Raw genomic sequence first — 15,722 nt, 5'->3', positions numbered from 1 at the left:
CAAATCTTTTTTGTTTAACACTTCAATCCTTTAAAAATGATTGATTACACTGTTCATCATGTCTATTGTAGTAAAACGTATTTATTTTTTAGGGGCATCTTGTGTTGATCAATCATATAATTTTCCTTGGCTACTCAGTAGGTGTAGGTCGTAGGATAATTTGATCGCAGGCTATTTTTGATCACAGGACCTTGGCAACGGCCACCTTTGAATCTTTCTCACTTTACGACGAAGAACCACCGTTTAGGAGCTACGATCATAGTAATCAACACGAATTCAAAAGTTTAATCATAGGGATTCATATTGTGTACTTTATTCAAAGTCTTTAAAAGTCAAACTATAACTTTGTGTGAGAAAATGTCTGAAACATTTAAATGCTTGAGTGAATCCCCTAAATGATCGTTCCATGTCTGTGCGGATCAAGACTCGCTCCTGAAAATGTGACGATTGACACAAAGCAATGGTCTGCCATCTCGCGTGTTTATCACTCAAAGCTTTGACCAAAATAATATTACAGCGTTATGTTTTTCAATAAGTCTCTTCGTCTTGGCGTTGTGTATTGTACGCTCCACAGAGCGCCGTCTTGCAGTGTTGCCAGGTCCTCGTCTTTTTGTACTTGCATACCCGTTATGGCACTTAACCGTTTATGGCTTTTGGCTCATGAAGCGATCAGGTTTTTGGTGTTATTAAAGAGAGAAGCTGCCAGTCCCAATATTTTGATCTTTGAGGTAAAGCATTTGGATTTAATTTAATTTATTATTGGATTTTTCTTGGTCGCTGTATTTCGCCACTTTTTTTCAGAAGAGAGACCTGTCATGTCCATGATGCACGTTTAAATACTTCATCAACAACTAGTCGTTCAGTTGGGTTATGTACACAGAGTTTCTGTAAATGCGGTTGGAACTAGTTAATTTGTTTGGAGAATGCGGTTGTCAGTCCTGTAAATGACTGAAGTGTGTGTGTGTGTGTGTGTGTGTGTGTGTGTGTGTGTGTGTGTGTGTGTACAGAACAGGATTAAGCATTAAAAGGTGAAGTGACAACTAAATTTATATGTAGTGTGTACGAGGCCTTAGAAATCATGCCAAGTGCGAAGTTCTGGTAGGTAGCCACACCAAAATGACTCCTTTACCTAACCGGTGAGAAAACAAAGCGACAAAGCTTCTTTTTATGGCACAAACAGGATTTCCCTGCATACTATAAAGCCGCTTTACACAGCAGCCCAGTGAATGATGTGGAAATGTGGAAGACTAAATGGATCAGGAATGTCTCGGGCGCTGTGGCCAGTGACATATGGCACAACCCGTGACCGGCAGGGCACCGCACGCTTCATTTGTGGTCAAAGAGGGCTATTTACTTCGCTTTACCAGTTTTTCTTTCTGCCAATCCTTCCTGTCTTTCTCAATCTGTTTTTTTTACTTGAATCCTACCCTGGCTCTTACCCGGCACACTTCAGCTGTTCATCTTGCTGCAATGCAGAGGTTTCCTGACAGTTTCCTTTCGGAGAGTTTGAACGGAGAGGTGCTCGACCGATCCAAGTTCACCAAACACCAGTGAAGCATAAGAACCATTCATTTTTTATTTGTTAATTGCGCCATGTTTATTTTTATTATTCTCTTTTAATGTGTCTAAATTTGTGTCAACAATATAAAGCCTCTATTTCACAATTGTGATTATCATTCTGCAAATATATTTCACATTATTATTGTATTTGCATACTATACATATTAATGTAGTATGCAAAATGATTAGTGCTTTCCAAATTGTAGTACATAAAAAATAAGATGACATGGGCGTAGGGTTCGCAAACGCCTGGTGGTTCTTGCCGGGGGTTCATGAGCTAATGAAAAATAAATATATTACCATGTAAAATACTACTAATGTAAACTTTAAATCATATGACAAATGTTTTAACCTGCAAATGTGCTATTCAGTGTTAAAGGAACAGTATGTAAGAAATGTATATCAATTCATCATAAAATGGCCCTGATATGTCACTAGACATTAAGAAATCATTTTCATTTCAAATACTTATATCACCGACAACAGTGGTCCGGCCAGGATATTGTCATTTAAAAAGTTACAGCCCTCAACTGATGTTTATGTTGTCATTTTGTGTATTGGCCACCAGTTGTGTGATTGCAGTACCAGTTTTAGCCACAAGTTTTGTGATTGCAATACCAGTTTTGGCCACAATCCTACATACTGTTCCTTTAAATAAGTTACTTAAAGGACAAGTTCGGTATTTTAGACTTAAAGCCCTGTTTTCAGATTGTTTATGGTGAAATAGAACGGTTTTGACTGAAATTTCGACATTTGCGGGTGCCCTGAGAATTTTTGCGTGTTTGTGTTTCAGCTCAGACCTCTACAATGGGTTTAATGGTGCACTGGAACAATCCTTCCTAAAATGCATTAAACTTTTGTTTACAAAGACGTGAAACTCACCGAGTGGTCAGGGGTGTTCACTGATATGCTCACACAAAAATCGCTGCAAAAGATCCTTTCCAACAGCTGTTTTAGCATTCGTTGTTAACTTGTGGACCTATTTCCCCAAACGCCTCACACCCGTACATTCTTCCGCTTAGAGCTTGAATAATAAACACTCCAGCCCAGGTGGTGGCGCTAATCCGCCTTTGCCAATTGCAAGAATAGAAACAAAGTTCCTGGCGCGGAGTAATACCGTACCTCACAGGACATCTAATACAAGTCCATGGAGTTGGCAAAAACTTCGATAAAACCTGTTGGAATGCGTCTTTTGCAGCGATTTTTGTGTGAGCATACCAGTGAACACCCCTGACCACTCGGTGAGTTTCACGTCTTTGTAAACAAAAGTTTAATGCATTTTAGGAAGGATTGTTCCAGTGCACCATTAAACCCATTGTAGAGGTCTGAGCTGAAACACAAACAAGCGAAAATTCTCAGGGCAGCCGAAAATGTCGAAATTAGAGGACTTCACGGAGCAGCCGCGGCCCATATGGTTCCGGGTTTGTATTTGAAATGGTCAGTCGGGTCCGGGTCAGTTATATTTAATTACTCCGGGTCCCGAGTCTGATTAATATTGTGTGTAAAACCTGAGTCGAACGGAGAGTGGCCGTGAGCGCTACCGCGCTAAAGCTGGCTCTTTTCTATTATTATTAATAAACCATATATTTTCTAAAACCTATTGCAATGAACGAGCAAACGCTCAAGCTGACTCAAGATTTACAAAAAGCAAAGATGTAATGTAAAGTCCCCTGTCACTGGGACAGCAAGTAGACTTTTGAGTCTGAAATAATGAGTGGATTTAGCTTTTTTTTATCGGCAAGAGAGAAATAGAAAGAGAGGCACTTTTCCTGCTAACTGCTCTATCTAATAGAAATAATAACCATTATAACACCAGTCACATTTATAATCTATAGACCTGCACTGTCTATCATTATTATACTATATTATTGTATTTAATAGAGTTTGATAAAAGGGGTCATCTAATTGCTTCATAACAGTTTTTATTTTTGCATAAAGACATAAAGTAATATCAAACTACATTTCATTTGTTGTGTTTATTTTCTTTAAAATTGTATATCTACTACAATCAGTCACATAGGAAAAAGTAAACTACATTTACATACTGTGAATCGTTTTTGAATCGAAAATCGATTCTGAATCGAATCTTGAGCCTAAAAATCGGAATCGAATCGAAACGTGAAATTTTCTGAATCGTGCACCCCTACTATTTAGTATATGATGCAAAGAAACGTCTTGAATAAATCATATTAAGTACATAAATTATTCTGGTCATACTTTTTAAGGATCAATTCTCACTATTAATTAACTATTAACTTCTCTTCGTCAATAGTCCTAATTACTGCATATTAATACTTAGTAAAGTAGTTGTTAAGTTTAAGTATTGGTAGGGATTAAGGATGTAGAATAAGGTTTTGCAGAATTAGACATTAATGTGTGCATTTTAATTATTCATCAGCCAATTTTTAACTCTTATGCTACCTACACACCAAACTCGAGGCATCGCGTTACTTGCTCTAGATTATTTGCGGGATTTAACTTCGTGTCATGCAAATTTTTGCTTAAGTTGAATATTTTCAACTTGGGCAAAGACGCGTTTGAGACGAATAGCGCATGTTTTTGAGGTAAACGCACCGTCCATATCGCGTCAATCGCATTGCCCCACGCGAGGACACGTCTGATTGCATCTTTGCATCTATTGACCTTATAATCGAATCGCGTAAATCGTTGAACTGGCATCTGGTGTAAACCCACAGTAACCCTTGCAAAAAAATAATTAAATTATGTTAACTAATAACTAAGTAACTAGTTAAACCTCACACTAGTGCTGTTAAATTATTGAAATATTTACTTAAAAACCCAGGGAGTACTTCGAGGAAATAATTTTGTTCAAGAGGATTCGGCTGACGAAAAAGTTGGAAAACCCTTGACATTTTTATGCTTTTTAAAAAACGTTATCAAGCGTAAACCCTCTGTGTGTTTTTAAATGCACAAACCTAAACATTTACATTTTAACACTTGCATGCCCGTTGTTACTACCAGCATCACATGCATGACTTTCATTTTAAAGTATTGAATTTAGGATGCACCCTAAATCTGACTTTAAATGACATCTCAGATTGGGAGCTTTAGTTGAATATCTGCAGTTGATCTCGTACATGTTTTCTTTATTGTAGCTTCAACCTTGCATCTGACCTTCTGCTTATCTTCAGTTCAAGCTCTCATGTTCTGCAATAACAGTCGCGTGATTGACTGAATTGCTTTGGCCGTGTGCAGGCTGAATGCAAACCGCCCCGAGCTCTCTCTCTTTTTCGCTTTACTCAATGCTTCTTCAATATAGCTCCTTGTCTCCCCCCAAACCTCCATCCTTATTACGAAAAGAGGGAGAGAGAGATTGAGAGAGTGAGCTGTACATTAGTCGCGCTGTGTCTTTTTCTGCCAGGTCTGGCTCTCTGGGGCATAATATGTGTATCAGCGTCATTTAGCACATAGTCTTTAAAGAGTGGAGAAAGGTCATAGCCGCGAGGGGAAAGCCTGCGGAGGGAGACGGGACCGGGGGACGGAGCTGATGAATGTGTTGAATAAAGAATGCAGTTTGCTGGCTAATGATCTAATGGCTTCGTGTTGCCTGTGCATTAGATGTGCGTCCATATAGCATTGCCTGCAAGAAAATACAACTGCTGAGTGCACAAGCACCATGTGATACCGTAACGGGTCTCAGTTCATTTCGAATTGGATATGACAAATGTAATAAGTTGCGCTTTGGTGAGCGAGTCGGATTCAGTTCTCAGTTTTAATCCTGTATGTGTTGGTTTTGATATGATGGTGAGTAACCGTGTATTGTTTTCTGTACATGCTCTTTTCACAGAGGAGGATGTCGAAAATTTTGAAATGGCGAGCTTACCCCTGGATACGCAGAGAAACATCGAGGCCGACAGCTTTTGGTGCATGAGTAAATTGCTGGATGGGATTCAGGTGTGTGTCCGTCTTTAACCACAGTGTCCGAAAACATCCTGTACACAAAGAAGCCAAAGATTTTCTTTTTATTAATAATAGACGTATACTTTATTCACTACTGCATCCCACAATCCTGTGTTTGGTGAAAAGAATAAAAATCAATTCAATAGCTGTCCAAGCTGTGGTTTTCTAGCTACTGTAAAATAACCTCAGTATTTGTGTGGTTATCTTGAATTTGTCCCAGATCATTTAATATGACACTATAAGCATTGTGGCCCTGAAACCAGTTACATTTATACCAGTGGGCTCTAATATAATGCCCGCGGGCACCGGTGGGCTCCAACAGGTTGCCCGCACGGAGTCTGTGAGTTGCCAAAGCACATTCTATTAATAGCCTCAATTTTAATATTTATTTATTGCATTTTTTATATTAGCTTGGCTTCTTTTATGTGTTTTTTTATTAACAAGTAAAATAAAATAAAATCAAGTAGAACAAAAACATTCTGAAAAATGTATCGGTCCAGATTGTTTCATTCATTGTGGGAGCCCTTGTTCACAAAAAGGTTGCAGAGCGCTGCTTTATACAATAATGATGCCACAATAAGAAAAGCCATTATCTCGCTTTATATCATTTTAGTCAACGTAAAAACCTGGCCGTGGTTATTATGTCATTTTACACAAAACGAAGTGCCTTTATTCTGTTAAAACCCTGGAGAATAAGACGCTTGCCTACTGTGGGAAAAAAATAAAGCTGAAGTTTAAACTAGGGGGATGCATATGTTTAGTCGGCGTTCCCTTGAGAAAGACCCCCTGTTAGATTGAGACGAGCGTGTCGAGGCATTCATCTGCAGGCAAGGGAAAGGTCAGGTGCCGGCCTGCATCAGGTCGTCCCGTGGGCCGTGCTGTGTCGCTCTCATTGGCTGAGCAGAAGGGCAGAACGCATGTATGGATCAGAACACAGAATTTGTCTTCCCGTGCGGTCGTCCCCCTGGGCAAAAACACAAATTGCAGCGCACAACCAGTGGCCCTTAAAGACTCACAATGGAAAAGAGACAAAATTAAACATTATTATGAAATTGCCATGAATGTGCCTCCGGTAATACAGCTGGTATTAGTTTACCAAATCTCAAGTGGCCAAAAGGTTGTGCATTACACGTGTGTGTGCCTTTCATCTATCTACATAACATACATACACAAATATATCAACTATGGATGCATCAATGTATCGGCCTATTATCGGTATCGGCAGATACAAGCAAAAAAATTCCACTGTAGGGCTTATAATAGATTACATATGGTGTGCAATGGCGGATGATCATGTATTTTTTGTTTCAAGGGCTCCTTTTTACCCATTTTTTACTCATTCATTTTTAAAAGGAGTTTATTTTTTGTTAGTTTGTTGTTGTAAATATTCCAATTGGGACAGTGATTATGCCATTTTCAAAGAGTTCAATTAAAACGTTTATGTTATATATTTTGGTTGCATTTCTAAGTTATTAAAAATGTAACTGCAACTAGGCACGTACTGTAATATAAAAATATCGAGAAATTAACCGAATTGAATCGTAATTGCATCGAAGAAGTTATGATGTATCGGCAAATATTGCATCGCTGGCGGAGAAAACCAATATTGTTTGATTTACTCCCTTATTTTGTATTGTGCATCCCTAATATAGACACACATAAATGTTTCAACGACGTTTTGTCTTCTTGCACTCTGTATGCTTCTCGCAACCCAGCAACTTCATAAAATCACTCTTGCGTAACTCTATCTGCAACACTTTACACGTGGAGGTCAAAGCAGCATGTTAAAGTGCTTGTTGAGCAGAACATTAAAGTCCTGATGCCAGTCACGTATCAGGGAATTAAAGACTGACTGAAGAATTGTTTTGTGTGCTGCTGAATATCACCTTTGTTTTTCTCAATCAGGACAACTACACCTTCGCCCAGCCTGGGATTCAGATTAAAGTGAAGGCGCTGGAGGAGCTCGTCAGCAGAATAGATGGTGAGAAAGATCACGTGTCCTTCATTACTGTCTATAATAGCGTTTTTCCATTGCATAGTACCCCACGGTTTGGTTTAGGTCGGGTCGGTTCAGCTTACTTTTGAGGGCTTTCCACTGGGTGCAGTATGTAGTACCTGATACTTTTTTTAGGTCGGGGTTCCAAGAGACTCAAGCTGATACCAAAACGTAATGCGAAAACACTGTAGATCACTGATTGGTTTGAGAGAATCGTCACTACCGGCGTCATCGCTATAATGTACAAAATTTGCTTTACCTTCATGGCAGCTTGCGCTGTCTCAAATAAACCTGTTGTCATCTGTGCTCTGCTATAAGTTCCCAAACTCCCGTTAGCGATGATAAACATCCACAAGTTGAGAATCAGGAACACCATAAAAGTTTTTCCAGACTTTGTTGACTTTGTGGCAGTTTGTGGTGGCACATTCGCGACCCGCACGTTTACAATGGCCCTGTCCCAAATGGCACATGGACTTGTGGTCCACACTTTGATGACATCATGTAGTGCAGACTTTAGGGACCCTTCATGCGAGTCCACGTGGGTGCATCGAAGTTGTATTGTGGGACAGACTCGAGCGTCACGCCAGAAATAGGAAGAGAAGTTGCCCGTCAATGTGAACTCCTCCTTTCTGTCATCTGATTGGTCCGATTGCTCTTTCGCAAGGACTTCTGGGTTGGTAAAGTGCGTGAAGCCTGCTGCAGTGTGGGCTTCGCTGAAGGCCGCATCAAGGGGGCAAAAGTGAGGAGCTCACTTCAAAACATCAAAATGACAGATGGGACACCCTACAGACTCGTAGACTAAGTGAGCACGCGCATTTTAAGGCCACGAGACCAAAAGTCCACATAAAGTGCACCATTTTGGACAGGGCCAACTTTAATGCAACTTAAATGCAGGGCTCTGAACCGATTCAAGGAACGAAAACGAAAACCGGAAACGAACGAAATTTTAACAGGAACAAAAACGAAAACTAAAACGAAATCAATTTTAATCGTTCTGAACAGAAACGTTTATTTAAAATGACCATTAACCGGTTAATAACGTTATTTTATCGTTTTCTTTAATATTGTACTTATCAGTGACCAATCATGATTTGAACAGTACAACATGTGACTTTGACGCATCAAGCGAGAGTGACTTTGACAGACACATAGCGTGAGTGAAATGCCCGCGCAGCAGTCATCGAGTCTCCGGCCCGATAGCATTTGTCTTAAACAACCACAAAGCTACCCATCAAAAGTTCAGAGGTATGTTTAAGTTAAAACTTGCTTGGAAATATGAAGATGCAAACTGTAACTCAAAAAACCCAGGGGACTTATACCACTGTCAATAACTTTTTAGATGGGTCGCCACCAAGAAATTCCTTTTCGTTATTATTCGTTAGTCTTAACAAGTCTGTCTGCAATATTGAAGGATGTGGGGGAGAAGTACAGTAGCCGGGAATCACTGAGGTAACTTACAGAGGCACATTTAACACAAACATCCAGCAGAGTATGCTGCGGTTTCAACCAGTAAAAGACATGGTTGAAAACGGGTCGTTTTTTTCAGCTGTTTATACTTAAAATGAATGCAGGTATTTCTTTTGTGGTTTTAACAATTAATGAAATGTTGAAGTTTAGTTATATCATGTGTTATGTTATTATTTTTGTGTGAAAATTAGTCTGTATGCATGTATTTGTTAAAGTATAGCCTGAATTAAAATAACGTTATTAACCGGTATTTTTTCTAAGTAAACCGTTTTCGGAAAGTAAATGTTCAATGAGGAACGTAAAAACGGAAACGTTAAAATATCGATTCTGCTCGGAGTGAAACGATTGATAATTTTTTTCGTTTTTAAGCCCTGCTTAAATGAGCCTCAGCGGAGCGCAGTCGACTGACGCCACGGGTGTTTGTACAAAAACTGTCATGTGAGACAGAGGTAAAGATAAACGCGATGTGCAAACATTTATTTGTGGTGGGCAATTTTAATTTTGTGGCGGACTGAGAAATAAATGAATGTATGGGAATGTACATCGACGCTCTCACTTGTATGATGTCACAGCAGTAGACAGCGCAAATATAACGACACGCCTGTAATCCCTCCCACTGCAAAGTGACACTAAACTAGATGGAAAAGCAAACCAAGCCAAAGTGAGGTGAGCTGACCCGACCTGACCCAAACCAAACCGTGGGGTACTATGCAATGGAAAAGCACCATAAATCACACTTGTACCCAAAATAAATGTTACTGCATGCATGAACATTCTTCAAAAATGTATTTATTTATATATATTATTTGATATAATAAATGATTTAGTAACATGTGTGGAAGAAAAGTTGACGATTTTAAATGTGGGGTGAAATGTTTTGATTTGAAATGCTTGGTGCTGGCATGGTAGGTTTAAAACACGTCAAAACTGATAAAGCCCATAGCAAAGTTTGGGGTCCCTTAAATGATCCTGTTTAATTTTAACTTTGCACTGAAAAAAAGCTTGTCAGAACTATAAATAGAAAGATGTAACATACATACTGTATGAGGAAGATTTTTTATCGCAATTTTTTTATCGCCATTTTTGGCCGTTTCTGTTTCCTGGAATCACACGTTTCCGTCCTCCTGTTTTTTCGTGAGAGTGTTAATGCCATCTGTACGTCTCTTCCCTTGTTCTGAGTGTTTGGTGTGATAAGCTGAACAGCCCACACTGAGCCTCTCGGTAAAAGCCGCCGAGCGCCTCTTTTCCATCCATCAGCATCCGCAAACAACATGATCCCACAGTCTCAACAGGGAGTGCAGGAGAGAAATCAATTCCCCATAAGCCCCTGCGATTAGGGTGTGAAGGCGAATGGAAGAGAGTGGACAGGGAAGAAGAATGTGGCTGGAGCCCTGGGGAAACAAATTTGTTTCAGAGGGCAAGATAGTGATAGATATATACTAGTGAGGGCCATCACAAAAACAAGTTCCCTCCTGATGTCATTTTTCATTTTAGTTTGCTTTTAAAAACAGATAATTAACTTACGGCTTGATAAAACGAGGGTACTACTAGTCATGTATGCTTAACATGATGGTTTTGATGTTAACCATTTGCCTTACCTGTCATTAGCCTCTTTCACACAGTCATTTTGGTAAATTTGGTACTTTACCAGTAAATACAAAAATGTGCTGTTCACATACACAGTGACTTTTTATCTTTTTACCAGTAAGATATCATTCACACATCAGTATCAAAATACCAATGAGTAGTGATGGGGACGAGACCGCCTATGCCGAGTCCGAGTCAAGACAGAGTCTTTGAAGGGTTAAGACCAAGTCAAGACCGAGTCTGTTGATTTAAATACAGTCGAGTCCGAGTCAAGACCGAGTCTTTGAGGAAGCAAGTCTGAGTCGAGACCAAGTCCTGTAGGAGTTGAGACCAAGTCAAGACCAAGACCATAAAAACATGTCAGTTATCATATTAATGATTTAATATCACCCCAGTTAATAATCAACAGTTAGGCCTACAGACTAAGCTAGATTGGGAATTGTTTAGAGAGCAGTCTTAACGTCTTAATATGGACTATGCTTTTACTATCATTAAAAAAATCCCTACCACATGCATCATCTTCTGCCTATTTTTCTAGAGCTAAATAAACATTTCATTGCATTGCACCATGGGATGTCATTTTCAAATAATGCCTGTCAACATTGTATTTATTATTATTGTTTTTTTATATCAGGGGTGGGGAACCCTGGTCCTGGAGGGCCACTGAACCAGGGTTCCCCACTCCTGTTTTATATGAACATAAAAAAATGCGCTGGTCTCGAGGACTCGGTCTGAAATAACGAGTCCTTCTCCTCCACTGTGGTCCGAGACTGAGTCAAGTCTTTAAAGGAACAAATCCGAGACGAGTCAGAGAAAGCAGAAATCGTTTTGAGTACAAGACCGGACTCGAGTACTACATCACTACCGATGAGAAAGCAGAAGTTTTTCCCATGCCGCGAACATTGAGTTGCATTTGAAAACAATGGTGGGTTATGACTTCATATCCACGGTCCGTATTTTGTTGTTTGCATTTCGTTGACAAATGCTGACAGTCGCGCAGTTGCTTGTCACCAAACAACATAGCATAAAGTGACTTCAAGCGTAACTGAACTGGGAAAGAGACACAACCTGAGTCTTTAACAGCAGTAATGTTTACACATAGCCTTCACAACGGCTGTGCGAAGGACGTGGCAATTCGGCAAATAGATAGCAAATTGTTTTAAACGGGTGGGCTCGACTTCAAGCAGCGTGCGTGTGGAAACCTCTGTAAACAGTTCGCAGGTAAACGCTTCATCTGTATTAAAACATTATGATTGCCCCGAAGCTGTCAGCGTGTTCTCACATCGTGCGTTCTAATGCCGGTAATCCTTATTCTCCATTCACACATAGCGCTTATCAGGAAATACTAGTAACCTTTACAACCTCTGTTATGTTGCGTTTAAACCAGCCACGGTAGTGGGCGACAAAAACGCGCCATTTGCGCGTAGTTGGGCGCTTGAACATTTGAGTTCACCCGCTTCATTTGCACATGAAAGACGCGCGTCAAATTCTAGTCATTCGAGAAATTCACGCGGAAACATCAGTCATGACAGGGCCTTCTGCGACTTTGCGGAGACTCCGCCACTCCACTCGCTTCCTGTAATCACGTTACTACTACAGCAAGGTCCTAATTGGTTAACGCGGCTCGGAAATCTGCCGAAATTCAGATTTTTCAACTCCATCCACGCTGCAGGATAATAATCCGCATGTAATTGCGTCTTTGCATTGACTTTACATGTAAATCCACCGCGCTTGCCACCTCTACCGCGGCTGTTGTAAACATAGCATAACTGATAAATTGGCAGCACTGAAAGGTTCTGTTAACACATGACCTGTTAACTGCAATTTACCATTAATTAACCAGTAAAGCCTGTATGTGTGAAAGGGACTATTGTCATTTATCACACATAAGTATATTTAGCTCTTAATGTGCTTGCCTTGTATGTGCATATTTTGAAGAGATATACTTTTGTGCAAAGTTTTCAAAATCTAGTGCCAATTTTATTTGTGCCAGTTTGATGCTTTATTAATAATAATGCATCATTTGACCCGTACACACCACAGAATTACAGAACTGACAACCGCAATTAAATGTGGGAAACAAGATTCACTCCCGAAAATGCTTGACAGAGGTAACCACAGCAACGTTCTCCATTTACTGCTTTGACCAAAATAATATTACAGCCCGTTGTCAGGTATTCAAGTCTCAATTTATTTATAAAGCACGATTAAAAACAACTCCATTTGACCAATGTGCTGAACAATGATATAATGAAAAACACACACATATACAAACAACAGACAACAAACATCATCACAAGTCATAGGCCTTTGTAAAAAAGTTTTTTTTAAGATTTAAAAATATGTAATGTTGGTGATGTTCTTATATGAAGCGGTAACGTGTTCCAAAGTTTAGGTGCGGCTATGGCAAAAGCTCGATCACCCCTAGATTTTAATTTGGACTTTGGAACAGTTAACAGATTCTGGTTGGCAGACCGAAGAGTTCTTTCTGGACGATATTCACACAACAGATCCGAGAGGTAGAGAGGAGCGAGTCCATTTAACGATTTAAAAACGAACAAAAGCACTTTAAATTCAATTCTACACTGTACCGGAATCCAATGTAAGGACATTAGCACAGGAGAAATATATTCGTATTTACGAACACCGTATTTACCTAGAATGCAGTTGTCAATCTTGTAAATTACTGAAGTGTGTGTGTGTACCAATGTTGGGAATGTTACTTTAAAAAAGTAATTATAGTTAATAGTTACTTTTCACAAATGCTAACCGAGTTAGTTACTGAGTTACATTATTATAAAAGTAACTAATTACCAGTGAAAGTAACTATTGTGTTACTTATTTTTTTTTTATATGTCAAATAACTTGGATGCCCCCAATACTAAATCTGTTAAATAAATGAAAAGGACACTAAAGAGAAACCACACATTTTGTGGCAGCATCTGACGATGTGAGGTGCTTCATTAGATCAGAATTACAGACATGGAGAGACACTTTCTTCATGGGCATAAATTGCACGTTACAGAAACATTCTTGCCTTTCACCTCAACGAGGGAAAAGTAATGCTGCTTATACTTCCAGTTTGCAAAATGCTACCTTTGAGCTCGTTGTACTTGCCATCGCTCTATCATTGCGGGTGTGTGTGACTCGGAGGGACACGATTACCGGACTGCCTGTGAGTGCCTTAAAACGGGGATAGGGCCAAAAGCACCAGCACCCACAGCTCGATGAGAAGAGAGAACGATACATGATTTCACATCAGTCTCCAAAAGTCTCCAACCATGCCAGAAAAGGTCGCTAGATTTGTCCTTGTTACTTAAAAAAAAAGTCGCTAAAGGGGTCTGGAAAGTTGCTAAATCAAGTTGGCATCACTGCTTGGACTGGCATGTGCATTGTGTGTACAAACACCACTCTGCCTCTGGTGGACTAACAATGGAAATTAAGCCAATCATCATAAGTTATGTAAAGCACACTATAGAATTTTTATTTATTTATAACGCCGTTATTCCCATCACTGGTGTATACAGAACAGGATTAAGCATTAAAATGTAAAGTGACACTTGAATTGAAGCCAATATGCATAAAGGAAATGGTAGTAAATTTGCATACATTTAATTTGAGTTTTCAACATCTTAATCCCAAGTCTCTCGGCTTTAATGACTCATTATTTTTCTTTAAAAAATTCTGGATGGTATGTTTGTATTCAGGGATTTAAATGTTCTAAGAAAAGGACACTATGTACATTAGTCTTGATGTAAATTATTTAAGTGCAGAATTATTTTGTATTTTAATGTTATTTATTGGCATGGGATTTGGTACGACCTGACTTTTATTTATTGTAATTATTTTTTTAGAGAGACTTTGAATTTCCAATAACATTAAATGTGCACATCGTCAGAATAATCTATAATGATGCAAACTTTATGTAATATTGCAAAGATAATTCATTATTAAAATGTTTTTAAATGGAGGTCCAAATGTACTTTTAGATAGCTGTCACTTTTTTCCAATAATATACATCAAGAGCCAAAGGCACCGGCATTCTTATTCTGTTCAAAGGCAGAACAAGAGCTTATCAGAAATCCCTCTATCAATGAACTCCCAACTTTCTCTCTCTCTCTCTCTCTCTCTCTCTCTCTCTCTCTCTCTCTCGATTCAGGAATGTAATTACACACATGTTGGGGTCTATAATGTTAATTCAGTGAAACAGGTGTGGAGAGAATTCAACAATAGCTTAAGGGGTTTTAGTTCTGGGCCAGAGTGCTTTTTTGAACAATGTGGGTCATGCATGGGTTACAGTAGTCTATTCCCAGTACTGCACTTTGTAGTAAGGACCACCGGTGGCGATAATCCTCCCTGCTTTCTTATCTGTGCCCACAGAGGATGTCCACACGCATTTTCAGAAGTGTGAAGTGGAGTATCTGCAGTTTGCTTTCCGCTGGATGAATAATCTACTGATGAGGGAACTGCCCTTACGATGTACCATCAGACTGTGGGACACCTACCAGGTACTTCTGCGTCATACAGTCACAGTTGTTTAAGAAATGCCTTGCTTGTCATTAACCAGAATTATTCAAAGCAACTTGAAGTATCCTGGGGTTAGTTAAGTGTCAAGGACACAAATGTGATGCAGCCCAGCTGTTAAAGGGTATAAACACATGTATGGTTTAATAGATTAACACTAGGATTGACTATATAAATGTGAAATGTGAAAAATCTTAAAGGATTAGTCCATTTAAAAAAAAAAAAATCAGATAATTTACTCACCACCATGTCATCCAAAATGTTGATGTGTTTCTTTGTTCAGTCGAGAGGAAATTATGTTTTTTGAGGAAAACATTCCAGGAGTTTTCTCATTTTAATGGACTTTAATGGAACCCAACACTTAACACTTAACTCAACCCTTAACAGTTTTTTTGAATGCAGTTTCAAAGGACTATAAACGATCCCAAACGAGGCATAAAGGTCTTATCTAGCGAAAGATTTTTTGACAAGAAAAATAAAAAATATTCACTTTTAAACCACAACTTCTCGTCTATATCCGGTCTTGTGATGCGCCAGCGCGACCTCACGCAAAACGTCATCACGTCAAGAGGTCACGGATGATGTATGCTAAACTACGCCCCAGTGTTTCAAGTGTGGAGAAAGAAGACCGTTCAGACGTTGTTGTATGTCGAATAGGGATGGGTAT

At 39.3% G+C, this 15,722-nt stretch overlaps 1 protein-coding gene across 2 annotated transcripts in view; it reads left to right on the top strand.

The window, feature by feature from the left end:
* Positions 1-15,722, top strand: part of tbc1d22b (TBC1 domain family, member 22B) — a 79,370-nt gene that overhangs the window by 39,546 nt on the left and 24,102 nt on the right. For both annotated transcript variants that reach the window (XM_065270267.2, XM_065270266.2), the window contains 3 exons: positions 5,369-5,475; positions 7,387-7,462; positions 14,912-15,039. In XM_065270267.2, coding sequence (XP_065126339.1) covers positions 5,369-5,475; positions 7,387-7,462; positions 14,912-15,039 — 311 coding nt within the window. The remainder of the gene's footprint in view (positions 1-5,368; positions 5,476-7,386; positions 7,463-14,911; positions 15,040-15,722) is intronic.

This window comes from Paramisgurnus dabryanus, chromosome 11, assembly GCF_030506205.2.
Source record: "Paramisgurnus dabryanus chromosome 11, PD_genome_1.1, whole genome shotgun sequence".
Classification (NCBI taxonomy): domain Eukaryota; kingdom Metazoa; phylum Chordata; class Actinopteri; order Cypriniformes; family Cobitidae; genus Paramisgurnus; species Paramisgurnus dabryanus.
The sequence above is the reverse complement of the archived record's forward strand: the minus strand, read 5'-3'. Positions and strand labels throughout refer to the sequence as shown.